The sequence below is a fragment of the Pteropus alecto genome, unplaced genomic scaffold (assembly GCF_000325575.1).
Source record: "Pteropus alecto unplaced genomic scaffold, ASM32557v1 scaffold92, whole genome shotgun sequence".
Classification (NCBI taxonomy): domain Eukaryota; kingdom Metazoa; phylum Chordata; class Mammalia; order Chiroptera; family Pteropodidae; genus Pteropus; species Pteropus alecto.
The window spans coordinates 1,244,926-1,260,015 of record NW_006432447.1 but is presented as its reverse complement, the minus strand read 5'-3'; the positions used below and the strand labels follow the sequence as shown (position 1 = coordinate 1,260,015).

The following is a 15,090-nucleotide window of genomic DNA, read 5'->3' as shown; positions in this document are numbered from 1 at the left end:
TTACCTTTTTCTGTGCCAAAAGAAAATCCGAAAATTAACTGGAAAACATGAATTAAGCTTAATAGAATTTTCTTCAGCAAGTTGGTTGATGAAATTTAGAGGAACATGCATCTAATTTAAATCCAAATTATCTTCAAAATCTAATTTCTCTACAGAAATAGTCAAGGTATATTTATTTTATAAACAATGATGAACTAATTTTCACCAATTTTATGTTTTTAATTCCCCCCCCAGTTTAATTGCTTCTTAAATTTCCGAATCATAGCCTAATGGATACAAAGAATATATAGAAAAGTAATTATATATTAGCCAATTTAGAAATAATTTTTTTATTCTTCTTAACATATCTGCTGTCTAACAGAAATTTCAGTGAGGTAAGAAGTCTCGTAAGATAATTCAACAGGTGCATGTGTTTGAAGTTTGTGCAGTTTCCTAGGTCTTAAATATCTATGCTGTTTGGGAGGGGAAAGGTTTTGTAAATGCATGTATAGCTGTGGTGTTAACAGTGTGTTCATCTAAAGGATGTATTAATCACATGTTTGTAATGATCAGGTAATGTATTTTTCTAAGTTACCTGTCTTTGCATATTAACTGCTTCTAATTGAGAAAGAAACTAGTCTTGGGTTGGTTTCTTTTCTCAGATTCAACAAAGTAATTCTATAGTTCTTATTGCCAGAGGTTAAAATAAAGCCTAAACTTTGAAACTAAGAAACTTAACTGCTTTCTTTTAGACTATTTAAAATAGCTACTTTCTGTGCTTATCAACAAAAGCTACTGCAGTATTTTGCTTAGTTTAGATAGTGAGATACATGATAATGCTAACATCTCTTTTAAGCATGTAAAAATAATGCTATAATACAAATCAATTTGAAGCTACTTGGTGCTGTGTGTTTTCTTAAACATTGTGTGCAAGAAATAAAGCCAATTTAAAATTTTTAGGATCGACTTGTGGAACAACGGAAACCTGGTCCAGGATATTTTTCTAGGTGAGATTAAGGTTCCTGTGAACGTGTTAAGAAATGATTCCTCTCATCAAGCCTGGTAAGAAGACAAACATTCTAATGTACTCCCTTGCATACTGTATGTGCAAATAAATGCTTACTATAAGCACACTTTAAACTAGTAGTGGAATAAGCCAAAAGTCATTAATTGATATAGTCATTAATTTATTGTTGCAGAAACATAAATACATTAATAGTTTTATGACTTGACCTATGGTACTGGGACAAAAGAACTGAATTATCTAGGAATATTTTCTGTTCAAAAATTAAATCCTGTCTGTAAGGAGAAAATGGAAAACATTTAAAATGTTACATAAGAGATTCCCATGGCAGAAGATGCTTGTTCACAAATCAACATCTGCAGTTCAGAAGCTTTATTAATGGTTTTAGGAACTGTGGATGTTTGAAGGCAGAGGGTTTATTGTAGGAAATTAGCTGTTTACATTATCTAACTAGTGATTTTTCCTTCACTACACCCCATTGAAATGCACTATGGATGGCCCTGGTGTTATTTTCTAAATGTCGAGGGTTTACGTTGTTGAACTGATTCAATTAATGCACTTTTCAGAAGCTTTGGTGGCTCAAGAATGGTTACAACATTATTTTACCGTTTATGATTCTTAACAGTGACAAACATATTAAATTAAATTTAATGTTCAGACATTAAATTGATATTAGTTTCCTTAGCAGAATCAGTGTGAAGCTTTTGTTTTTTCTGTCTACAGCACTTAAAAGCTTGTATATCCTGTCCCTTCCAATAGGTTGCCCCACAGCCCTCATGCTAGACGGGTTTCAACTGAGTATGAAAAGAATATGCCTTTCTCATTTGCTAAGTTTTAAGGCCCACTTTTTAGAACTCAGTTTCAGTTGCCATGAAGAGGAATTTGAAACTGAGTGTTTAGATGTCTCTTACTGTGGTCACCAACCTCATTTGTTTTTAAAAGAGCCTGCCTCTCTTGATTGGCCATCAGACATTTGTCACTCTGGAGTCTGTTGTCCTCGAGCAGTTATCTCTTGAAAAGACTGATTTTAAACTCAAAATTTTTACTTTCACCTCTTGCTAATGCACATCTAAGATTTATTGGTCTTTATGGTGGCATTTTGTATGTTATAATTTCTGAAATGCATCCACAAAGGGGCAAAATTAAACTTAGTCCCTCTAAAAAATTGATAAAATTTGAGGCCTGTCACCACCACCCCCACCCCCTCACCCTACGTGTCTTCTTCCACCTTTCATAAAGTAACATACATTTAAAATGAAAATTTCCATTTTTTAAGTCTTTAAAATTATATGCCTACTTAGTATAAAATAAAAAGTTAGTTGTTTTGCCTCCCAGAGCCCCTCAAAGTAAACACGAAATGTGCCACATAGCCTGTCCTCCAAATTTGGCAAAATTTTGTCCAGCTACCTTGGCAGGATGTAAGAACACTAACAAATAAAAATTCATTTTATTCCTATAAAATTTCCATTTTTTAAGTCTTTAAAATTATATGCCTGCTTAGTATAAAATAAAAAGTTAGTTGTTTTGCCTCCCAGAGCCCCTCAAAGTAAACACGAAATGTGCCACATAGCCTGTCCTCCAAATTTGGCAAAATTTTGTCCAGCTACCTTGGCAGGATGTAAGAACACTAACAAATAGAAATTCATTTTATTTCTATAGCGGTTTTTTGTTTTTGTTTTTGTTTTTTTTTTGCCAATAGTATTTTTTTGGTTTTTTGTTTTTGTTTTTGTTTTTGTTTTTTTGCCAATAGTATTTTAAAATAGTTTAACATGCCAGAAGTGTTAGTGCTAAAATTTATCCACCATGAAATAGATACATCTGCTAATTCGTTTCCATTTCTTTAGATGTAAAGAATTATAGAAATGTGAATGCCATTTCCTTGTAATTTGAAATTAAACTCGTAGCCTCCTTTGTCAATTGTAGAGCTGTAGCATCCCCTTGTGGAATTGATGGTAACTGCGTGAACACTCCAGAAAAGCTTTGTTTACCTTCAAAATTTCAAGCAGATATTCTTTCTAATCTTGATATTAGGAAAGAGAATAATTATTAGTAATGCAATCTTATTGTTTTAAAAGCTTCAGTTTGCTTTTTCATATAATTTCTACTTAGTATTTGTTTATTATAATCCTTTTCTGAAAACTGATTTTTGGTGGTTCAAATTTTTCTTTTTATTCTCTCATTAAACATGATTCAATCATTTTCCCATTCCTTTCTTCGCTCTTCAGTTCCTTAGTAATCATGCATGTTATTTATTCTGAAATTTCTGTCAAATGTTAGGATTAGCTTATTAGTATTGGTAATTAGCCACCTTTAAGTTGAATCTGTGTAGATAATAGAATTTTATTGATTTAAAAAAAATAATTAATATACTTAATGGTGCAAAGTTCAGAAGTTAAAATCTGTCACCTACCTCTGTCCCCTAGCTACTCAGTTTCCTTCTTCTGAGGCAGCCATTGTTTTGAGTTTTTGGAAATATTTTATGTATATATAGGCAAATGCATATATATCCTTCTTTCTCCTTCTTTACACAAATGGACATACACTGTATCCTACTCTGCATCTTGCTTTTTTCACTTAGCAATTTAGTAGAGAATCTCAATAAATATTTGTTATCTCTTGATAGTAGTTAAGAATATGGACTCTGGAACCAAATTGCCTTGGTTCAAATCTCATTTCTGCCATTAACTGTGTGACCTTGGACAAGTTACTCTACCTGTTTGCCTTTGATTTCTTTGGCTATGAAATTGGGGAAATACAAATAGTACCTGCCTCCCAAAGTTGTTAGAAGATGAAATGAGTTCCCACAAAGTAAGCCACAAATGCTATCATTATAGTTACTACTGCTGTCAGCACCATTATTCCACATTGATACATATAGAAATTCTGCATCCTTTTTTTCTCACCAGTATTCCATTGTTTGAAAGAAAAAGAACCTTACAGATAATCTAGTTCAGTCACATTTCATCAGTTATCTCAATGGTAGAGAACTTAATATGAAGAAAACCTTTGTGTGATTATACAGATTGGTACAATAATTTCCCCCCAAATAATCCGTGTTGTAAAAATGTACATTAAGAAAATAGATGTAAATATCTTTTGATGTTGTAATTTTTAAGACTGTGAAAGTAAGATTTAAATAGTAAATGGACAAATGAATGGGGGTTTTTGTAACATAAGTACTTTATACATATTTCAGACTAGGTTAATATTTTACTTGAGATGAGTTGGTTTCCTAGTTTGCCATTTTTGACACTTAATCTTTAATCTCTTATCTTTAGCAAAAATTCATTACTAAATTTATCCGTAAATTGGTTCCATAATGGTTATCTTTATGGAACCAGAAATAACATGCAAGTATTAGTATAGCTGCCTCTGAGCAGTTATTTTCCAGCTTATGTAGCATTATGAACAACCAATTGTAGTTTTTGCCTGCCTACTTTAATTTCAGTTATACAGACTTTGTGGTTAAAAATTTTCAGATGATTTTTTTTTTGTTTTTTTGTTTTTTGGGTTTTTTTGTTTTTTCCTATCAAAGGGCTATCAAAAGTACTGACTCTTGAGAGCATAAGGATTACTCTTATGCTTCTCTAATTGTGAGTGAAAGAAATGTGTAGAGCACCTGCCACTTTCAGTTAATAACTTCTCTTTATTTCCTGTTTCTTATTTTTTCAAACTAAAACACTTCATTCGAAAAATAAAATATATTTGAGATTTTTTTTCATCCAATTCATACAAGATTCCTTATGTAGTAACAATTATGTGTATATGTGTTATATAAATAACATTTACATTGCATTTACTGTGTACCAGGTGCTAGTCTAAGTGCTTTATTTATAGAATCTTTTTAGAGTTGTTATAAGTATTAAATCAGATACTTTTATTACCGTTTCTTTAACAGGTAAGAAAAAAAGCACAGAAAGGGTGAGCAGTTTGCCCAACGTCACACAGCTGGCATTTGAACCAAACTTTCTGACTTCAAAGTTTGTGATCTTAACCAATGTGCTATAATAAATTTGTGTTTTGACATATATATTTATGAATATGTTTAAAACTCAAAAATGTTTTAAGCTGTCAGAAAAGATTTGAGTTCCTTTTACCTATAAAATATTATTTAAAAAAATTGAAGTGGTCCCTATTTATTAAAAAAATGATCTTTTCAAGGAGTGGGTAGGAGGCCAATGATATATTTTGAAATTTTGTATTTTTTTTCCAAGTACAAACAAACAGATATTTTGTCCAGAGGGATTTCTTAGCCTGCTAAAGAAACTCAAGGAGACAAGCTTAAAAAGTGTTGCAAAGCAAGACCTTCTGGAGTGCTCGAGCATCCTAAAGCAGTGTATGCATAAAAATTAATAACTAGCATAGCACTACCCTAATCCTTCTGCAAAGAACATGCCATGTTAGGATCGTAGACCTATTTTGCTGGTACTTTGTGTTTTTATGAGAGAAACAGAGGAATAAAACATACTCTCTCTTACAGTAATTTGTAGGTAAAGGAATTAAAGTTGCCCTCTGAGTAAAATTCCTATAGAACAAACCAAAACAGGTTCTGAACTCTGACCAGAAGAATATGGGGACACTGTTTAAGATAGGTAGGTTCAGTGTCAGGGAAGCAGAACCAGGTTGTAACTGTAATACAATTTTATTTTAACCATGTATGGAAAACACTAGTTAGAATGGGAAAATTAGAACAATTAAAAAAAAAAAATCCCCAAAAGACAAACATTGGTGGCTACTGCCCATTTGAGCACAGTCAAGGAGAAAAAGGGAATCCTGCTCTAGAGGCATTATTATATCCTCAGCAAAACAATTAGCTGGGAAATTCTAAGATTCCTTAAATCTCTGTGTTGTATCTGTGTGCTTACCACGGAACCTTCTGGCAATTTGGCTTTTCAGATAGCTTACCAACAGGTTAAAATATGTATTAAACAGATTTTAAAAATTATGTTAACAGGTAAAAAAGGTGTATCAGTTGAAGTGAGGGATATAGATGAAAATACCATGGGAAATGGTGATAATTGCTGAAGCTGAGTAATAAGTGTATGGGGGTGATGGTGAGAAGGTTTGTTTTCAATATCACTCTTCTCCCTACTTTTGTGAATGAACATTTCCATAATAAAATATGTTGGTCCCAAAAAAGTACAGGTATTTTTGCTACTTGACTCTTGTATTTCTTTTCATAAATGGAGTAATCGACTCTCTACTTTAAATATATCAGTCTCCGCTCAGTCATTGCAATTCAGGTCACTTTTAGAAGCTGATAAAACTGGGTTTTTGAATTTGCAAGGCTACAGAACATACACCAGACTGTGGGAAATGCCCCCAAGTAATGCCCTTGTCCGGGTGCCTGATGGTCAGCCAGCTATGCTTCCCTTAGAGGTGCTTTTGAGTCACCTTTGCCGATAGGCTTATTTGCAATTATTTCTTTAAGTAATCTGTATAAATCATTATTTCTCAAATCAGAGAGTAGACATTCTGAAGGTTGGTCTTCCAAGATAGGAATTCTTCTTTTGTGGGTAGTGATTTAATTTCCGAATAATATCTTCTCCTTGTATTACCATCCCCTCATCTTTTATATTTTGCTTGGTTGATTCTCTAATTTTAATTTATGTTTTTAATCCTATCATTCTCAAAGCTAATTAATAAATATTTTATTAAACCCTTCTATTTTTAAACAAGATAGTCTTCTATTGGGGAGGCCATAAGTGCGAAATGTCAAAAGTAAATATCCAAACTACTGGCTTCATAAAAAAAAATTTCAGCTAATAAGTAAAGGAGGAATGATAGAATTATAAAATTGTCATTTCGCAGGCTGCGATAATTAGTGACACTAGGCAGTGATCATCAATGACTGCTAATATCGTAAAGAGAGAAACAATCAGACATTAGTGCCTCTTGGTGGAACCACGCAACACTATCAGTAAAATGTTCTTGGCAGAATATCAAATCTAATCTCACCAAGCCTCTAGATCTAACTGCTAAAATACAGAAATATAGAGGGGACAAAATAACGTTAAATGACATCATGGAGACAGAGTTAAGAGAACCTCAAATGTGGAAAATTTTGTTAAGACAAACTACTACCCGATTTCTTAGAGGATAGAGGGAATCCATAGATTAAAAGAAACTTATCAACTTATTACAATCTCTGGGCCTTGGATTTGAACAAAATGTAGAAAACTTTATGATAAGTTTGGAAGACCTTGAATACTGACTAGCTAATGATGGTTTTTTAAAGTTTTCTATATATATAGTTATATAATTATATGTACTGAAATACAGATGAAATTTAAAAACACCTGGAAATTGCTTTAAAATAACACATTAGTGGGATGAGAGGAGTCAGTGGAGGTATGGCTGAAACAAGAATAGCCTTAAGATAATTATTGAAGCTGGGTGATAGGCACATGGGGGGGGCGGGGGTTCAATATACTACTCTGTATACTTTTGTATTTTTAATTTTCCACGATAAAAAGTCTTAAACAGTAACTATTAGATTTCTGGTTTTGGTCCTACAAACGTCTCTTGATTTCTAAACATTTCTCTTTCCTTGACTATTTAAAGCTGTGTCTAGTTTTACGTTTTCTTTTGCCAATATTCAAATTTTTACATATAGGATTTATTTTAAAACAAACTCTCATATCTTTTTGCATAGTATGTCTATTTCAACTAAATGGATATTTCTTAGTTGGTAAAAAAATATTTTTGGTAATACATTGGATTTTAAATGTTTTAGTTTTTATTCGTTTTTCTAAACCTGCATGCTAATCAAACTCTTATTCAACCCCTTTGAGATCTTAATTTTTGTATTAGCTATACTTATGATTTCCTGGATAAAAATCTATTTATAGCTTTCTTGTTCAAGATACAACTATTAATCTGAAGGTAATAGTCTGCTATTTATGAAGCGTCCTAACCTTAACCTTAAATATTAAGTTGACTTTTTGGTTTGTTTGTTTGTTTTTTTTCTTATTGCTTAGCTGTTTACTCACCTCACTAGCTTGAATGCTCATTACCATGACATGGAATTGATTGTATTTTTACTTTAGGTATTTGCTACAACCAAGAGACAATGGAAACAAATCATCTAAAACTGATGACCTTGGGTCTCTTCGATTAAATATATGTTATACAGAAGACTATGTGCTTCCTTCAGAGTACTATGGTCCTTTGAAAACTTTGCTGCTAAAATCACCAGATGTTCAGGTACTTTAAAAATTTTAAGTGTATGATTTAATATAAAAAGGCTAAAAGAATTCTGTAAGTGATAAGGAAAAGATTTCAGGGCATCAAGCTTTATTAAAACAGTAATATACATATATAGTATGTGTGTATGCATATTTAATTTATCTGAACCTCAGTACTATGATTCCAATATGTACTCCAGATTTCATCTCCGATAGTTAATGAACGTATTTGAATTATTTTTACAGGCTAATGATTGAACATTTAATCGTATTTCCTTAATTTTGTGCTTGTTTTCTGCCTTTGTGTATTCTAGCCAGTATCTGCCTCAGCTGCTTACATTTTGGGTGAAATGTGTCGAGATAAAAATGATGCTGTTTTGCCCCTTGTACGACTGCTGCTGCACCATGATAAACTTGTTCCTTTTGCCACTGCAGTGGCTGAATTAGACTTGAAGGATACACAGTAAGAGTTATATTAAGTATTAATTATGTGTTGTTGAATTTGGCCCTTCGTTTGTCACATTGTTTTTGTAATCTTAGTTCTTTTGTATTGACTAGCCTTACTATAGCATAGTCTGGAAAGGACTGCTTAACATATAATAAAAGGTAGCTCTTTAAGTTAGCAAACAGTATCCACCAACTGTAAAATTAACAGTTAATGACAGTTTTTTTGTTTTTCTTTTAACTCAGTGGCACAATTTCCTGTTACTAGTCTTTGCTGCTTCTTATAATGATTCACATGTCACAAAGAAAATACTACATCAGAAATTCCTTTTTCCGTACCCATTATGTAGCACCCTTATATGCCACAGGTGTGACATTATAAAAAGCAGTCGGGTGGCTTCCCGTTTCTGTCGTAGTATAACACTGGTGTTTTACACACACACATACACACATTACACATTTGCAGTTCATAAATTTGAATTGCTTTTTTTCTTAACTTACTTTTATATTTTCAGTAAGTTTTCGTAAGTTTGAAAATCCTAATGGCAGCAAACTTTTAAACGGAGGGTAAAGATTACTAAAATTTTATATATGACCAAGTCAGATATCTCATATTACTGATTTCACAGCCTTTGTTTACTACACTTGGTTTCACCTTATTTCTATTTGTATTTCAGAGATGCAAACACAATTTTTAGGGGAAATTCCTTGGCTACCCGATGTCTGGATGAAATGATGAAAATAGTGGGAGGGCACTACCTGAAAGTAACATTAAAACCTATTCTGGATGAGGTATGGAATATTGGTACTCTGATAATAATAATTTGTGTGTCCTTATTATAGCATCTCTTTCATCCAGTGATCTGTTGATGGGAATGATATATCGATTCATGTATTGCTGAAAGAATAAGACTGAACACTTTAAAATTAGAATAAATTATTTACTGTTTCATCAATGGATTATTTTACTCAAAGGGCACATTGTAGTATAATCTACATAATTATTTCTTTGTTATTGGATTTCTGTTTTAGCTAGAGTTTCAGATATATGAGAAACATTTTTTTTATACAATGCTTTGGGAGTATTGTATACATTATCTCTGGATGGAGGTTTTAAACTTTGTTATAGTTTTAATTTTTATAATTATCAGAAAAATAATATTTTCATTTTGCCAAATTATTTTAAAAAGAGCATTAAATGAAAAAGTAATCTATTTTCCAGATATGTGAATCATCAAAATCCTGTGAAATTGATCCTATTAAATTAAAAGAGGGAGATAATGTAGAAAATAATAAGGTAAGTCCTTATTATCTTTATAACTGCATTAAAATTGGCCTTACAGGTATACCTGTGTCCCACTTATGCTGTAGTACTGCTCTAAGGAGGGAAGCAGTGCCTTTTTTTCTTTGCATGATACCTGTACCATTAGCAGCATTTCCTGTGTCTCCTTTTTAGAGTGTTATCTCCCCATCAGGTTTCACTTTTTTTGTTTGTTTTGTTTTTGACACTCCCTTTTGGCTCTGGTAAACAATAGTGAAGTAAGGCTATATCTAGTTGCATCCCTATTCTGGTCAGTCTTTTAGGTTCAAACTGATCAGGCTAAGTAAGTAGCACAATGACTTGGTCAGCCAGTACTTATAGTTGCCTCTGGGAAAATGATGACTGTGTTAAAGTCACAAGTGTTCATTACAATAGATAATTGCTGCTGCTTGTGCCATTTATTTCATTTATTCACCTATGATATCTAGCTGTTATAAATCTATCTAATTTATTAAATGAGGTCAGATGTAAATTGTCCTTTAGCTGAATGAGTTTAGAGAAGGGAAGCAGAGCTTTAGACTATTAGATAGTGACTGCCTAATAGATGTCATTTCATTGCATTTGTTTCCAGGAAGACTGTTGAAGATGCGTAAAAGTCGAAATCTTAATGTTTACCTTTTAAATCCTACAGGAGAATCTGCGCTACTATGTAGACAAGTTATTCAGTACAATTATAAAATCGAGTATGAGCTGCCCCACTGTAATGTGTGATATCTTTTATTCTCTAAGGCAAATGGCTGCTCAAAGATTTCCTAGTAAGTTCTTTGTATCACTAAAACATGACATTTCTTTTTCAATATTTTTTTTTGTAGATTTACTGTGTATTTGATTTATGTGAAATGTTTACTGTCTGTAGGTATAGTCTTATTTAGTTTTTCAAAATAGATTTAGCTTTTTTATGAAACATTTGATTTAATTTTCTTATAATCGCAAAACATTCTATTTTATTTCAATAAAATGACAACTTCATACAAAGAGCAAATCAAAATCACCATTATTTTTTGAGAAAGGTGAAATTTAGAACTGTAACATTTATAAATAAACATTTATACCAGGTGCTTATGAGATTGTTAAATATAATAAACAAAGACACCTTTGTTATTTGTACCAACTACCTTTTCCATTTGCATGCATTCAAATAGAATTTTTAGTTTCATAAAACTGATTAGATTTGACAGTTTGAGGATGATAAGGTTTTGGTGGTGATAGGTTTTTACAGAGATGGTTTTAGATGTTAGAAACATCTCTGTTGTAGTATACATAGAATTTTGAAATGTGTATGTCAATAACTGGTGTGCTTTAATTTTGTAAGAGCAGCTACATTAAGGCTTTGCTTAGAAACATTTCATAAAATTAAGAGTTGGCTATCTCTGATTGTCGGTGCTTGAAATTATTCTAATTACACGCATCTCTGATGAGTAAATAAACTTGCTATAGCTGTTGTTCCAGATCTGCCTGTAATGGGGGGGGGGGGGGTGGGGCGGGGTGAAGAAGTAAGGCAGCTACTTAAATTTTCAGTCTTATCCAGTTGTGTGAAACTGTGAGTTTATATCTGTAACCATCTGAAGAGATTTTGCTATTTTTTCGTGTTCTTTAAGTGTGTATATGTGTACACGTGTGTATTATCTGCCTCTCCACCCAATGCTAAAGTGGTGGGGCTACATAGTAGTTTTCCAGCTAACATGTAGCTAAATTTAGACCTAGATGTTTTTGCTAATTAAAATAAAGACACAAACAAATATTTCAAATAAGTATACTAAATCTAGTCTTTGTAACAGAAATAAGGGGAGCAGAGTTAGATTATGGTAACCACATTGAATGCTTAGTGAGTGAACAGTCACAGTGCTAGCCTGTATCATCTCCTAATTTCACCTACACTGCACCACATAGAGAGTGAAACAGGTTTAGAGAAGTTTAAGGAACTTGTCCATGGTCCATGACATTGCCAATAGGCAAGCAGGGTCTCAAACTTGGGCCAGGCCTATTCCAAAGCATGCTAGTAATCACTGTACTCTATACTACCCAGTGATCTTGGCTTTAAATATGCTTTATCTATTTAATTCTTGTTTATATAAATAACTAAAATACAATTTACTGTTTTTTTTAATAAATGCAAACATATCTCTTTGACTGTCTTTTTCTTGACTTAAATATTAATATGTCTTCATATCCTCAGTAGATTACAGTAATGATAGTTTTGTTGTCATAAAATATTTTCATTTGTTCTAACCACCCTGAGAAGATGGGTTGGGAAGAGGGGAGGAGGCAATGAGTGGGAAGTAAGTATTATTAAAGAATTACAAATTAAATACTTGTCAGTGACTACCTACTGAGTGACTAATAAGAGGCAAACTAAATCCAGACATTCTTTCCCTCACTACCTGCTTCTCTATCATTTGATTGTTGAGTTAAGACTTGACTCCAGTCTGAAATGAAAGCTACAGGTGAATGGTCAAAGCCACAAGCTGTCACCAGTTTATCTGCATTTTTATAGGGAATATTGAAAGTTTTTTTAAAGTAAAGATTTCATTCTAATTGTTTTTATTGCATAGCCTTTGATATTATCAAGATTTTTCAGGGGAAAATTAAAACATCTTAAATTGAAAACAATATTCTATTATAAAGGGATTCATTATTATCACTAGATAGTGCCAGATACTACTTTTATTTTGGTTGTAATTTCAGGAGTCTTTTCTTGCAGATTGAGGAAAGGAGTATTTTTCCAAATTAAAATATTTCTGAAAATCTAGCAGCTTTGCCTTTCATTTTCTTTATTATTTCTTTCAGATTTTTTTAGTCATAGACTATTTTCCTTTAATTTAGTCATAATCATTACTATCATTTCATCAACTCAATTCTTACTAGACAAATTATATTGATCTCCTATTTAGTTTACATGTTTCTTCAATATTTTTACTTTGTCATCCTTGTTTTTTAATTCAGTGTTTTTGTGCATGACATTTCACCATTTTTTTCCTGCAGATGACCCTCATGTTCAGTATTCTGCAGTGAGCAGCTTTGTATTTCTTCGTTTCTTTGCTGTAGCCGTAGTATCACCTCATACTTTTCATTTGCGACCTCATCATCCAGTAAGTGTTGTTCTTCTCAAAGCTTTATTCCATTTTTATTTATTTTTAATAAAATAAAAAAAGATAAAATAAGCCAATTTCACTTGGCTATGTTTTCTTATACTTAAATTCACTAGATATTTTTCTTGACCATTTCAGTCTCAGAAGGCTGAAAATTCTATTTTTTGTCATTGTTAAAAGATATTACACAGAGTAATAAAATATTGATGATTATTGAAGCTTGGCGATGGGTACAAAGAAGATTCGTTATGTTTTCCGTCTGCTGTTGTGTATGTTTGTAAATTTCCACAGTAGAGTTTTTGTTTACTATAGGTTTAGTTTAATCTTTCAGGTATTTTTAAATCTCTAAGAAATTTGTAGAGGCTCATTTCTGAAAGGTGTAGAAACTTTTATTGGAGCGTGATTTGTCCGATATCTTTATATTTGTACTTTTTATTCACCTGAGATGGTATTGTAACTTCGAGATTTAAAACTTTCAAAAGTATATCATATTTTTGTTGTGAAATGCTGTTTAAATGGAGATCTATGCCACATAGATTTACATTTCTTAACATTGTAAAATTTATTTTTGTTGTTTATTTTCTTCTCATACAGTGTATTTCTGCTAGTTCTTTTTAACCTTTTATGTCCCAAATATTTTATAATTTTATCTCCTTGCTTTCATTGCAGATTTATATAACTAATAATAATAGCCAACATTTATTTAGTGCTTACTTTTGTATTAGGCTTTATTCTAAGTACTTAGTATATTTTAATTTACTTAGTCCTTCCAGTATCCCTGTGAGGTAAATTCTGTTATCATCCTCATTTGCAGATAAGAAAATCACCATTCAGTAACTTCTCCAAGGTTAAACACATAATAAATTATGATTTGATCTCAGTTTTAGCCAGATTAAACAGGAATTCTGATTCAGTCTTACTCATCTGTGAGCCTTACCCCTGTTCCTTTCTGCCTCTTAGGCAGTCAGGTGTTGGGAGCACCTGTATTGTATTGAACATTGCGCTCAGCGCTGAGGATGCAGTTATGAGGAAGACCTCCCTGCCTTTAGGAAGCTCAGTGACTAATACAGTATTGGGAGTACCTATGGGTTTTGGAGCTAGACTAGACTCCGAAGGCCACCACTCTTGGCATTAGCCATTCCTTTAACTTAGAAAACTGAGTAAAACTGTGCTGCCCTGGCGGCAACACCCCCTTTCTTGTCAGAGGACAAATGGTCTGTGAGTAGCTGCAGCAGAGAGTGGGCCAGTGTCCTTTTGTTCACACAGTTGTCCTTTATGTGGCCATGTCACTGAAGCTGTACTGAACACGGGGGAAGCGAAAGCTTGGTAGCAGCATTCTGGACATAAACAGAACTCCTACCTCTGAGCTTGTGACCCTGTCTTGTATTCAGACTTAGATTTACATGTTCTTGTAAGAGATGTTGCAATAAAGCCCTTCTAACTACAAACTCTATTATTTAAGTCACTTTCAATCAGTATGGCAAAAGGACTGCTTCATACTGCTGTATAACTTTATTGTTTACTTTTAAGTATAACCTTATCCCTTCTTTTAAAGACCTTTTCATTCTAATTGGGGAAATAGGGCAAATTCTTAAGATACATAATCTAAAACTACATCTAAATCTAAAACTAGTACCTGGTTAGTACCAAGTAAGAAGTATAGACAATTCACATTATACAGATTGAGAGCAAGGAATGATCCCAGGGTCCTTGGGGTAATGACATTGTCAAAACAGCATTAAAATTTACAGAGTTGTTAGGAAGGAGAAACAATTAAAGGTCGTTGGATTTTACATTTAGAAGTTTTTTGAATTTTGAGATGCCAGTTTTAGTAGAATAGAAGAGAAGAAAATAAGATTGCAGAATATTAAAGAATAAATAGGTGAATGTAGTTTTACCTAGGAAGTGTTTCAGAAGTGAGTCTGCCCTGCTGCTAAACACATGGGCAAATTCAGGCATGTGCACGTGTATGTACATAAACACATGAATGAATTTTTAGGAACACTAATTTTAAAACATGGGTTATGTTAACATTGTCAGTAAACC

The 15,090-nt window shown here is 32.6% G+C and overlaps 1 protein-coding gene across 2 annotated transcripts in view; it reads left to right on the top strand.

Annotated features, from left to right (window-relative positions):
- The window catches only part of RASA2 (RAS p21 protein activator 2), a 95,193-nt gene that overhangs the window by 62,031 nt on the left and 18,072 nt on the right, over positions 1–15,090 (top strand). For both annotated transcript variants that reach the window (XM_006907186.3, XM_015585847.2), the window contains exons 9-15: positions 940–1,041; positions 8,053–8,209; positions 8,505–8,653; positions 9,312–9,426; positions 9,857–9,931; positions 10,587–10,710; positions 12,938–13,044. In XM_006907186.3, the coding sequence (XP_006907248.2) occupies positions 940–1,041; positions 8,053–8,209; positions 8,505–8,653; positions 9,312–9,426; positions 9,857–9,931; positions 10,587–10,710; positions 12,938–13,044 (829 nt within the window). The remainder of the gene's footprint in view (positions 1–939; positions 1,042–8,052; positions 8,210–8,504; positions 8,654–9,311; positions 9,427–9,856; positions 9,932–10,586; positions 10,711–12,937; positions 13,045–15,090) is intronic.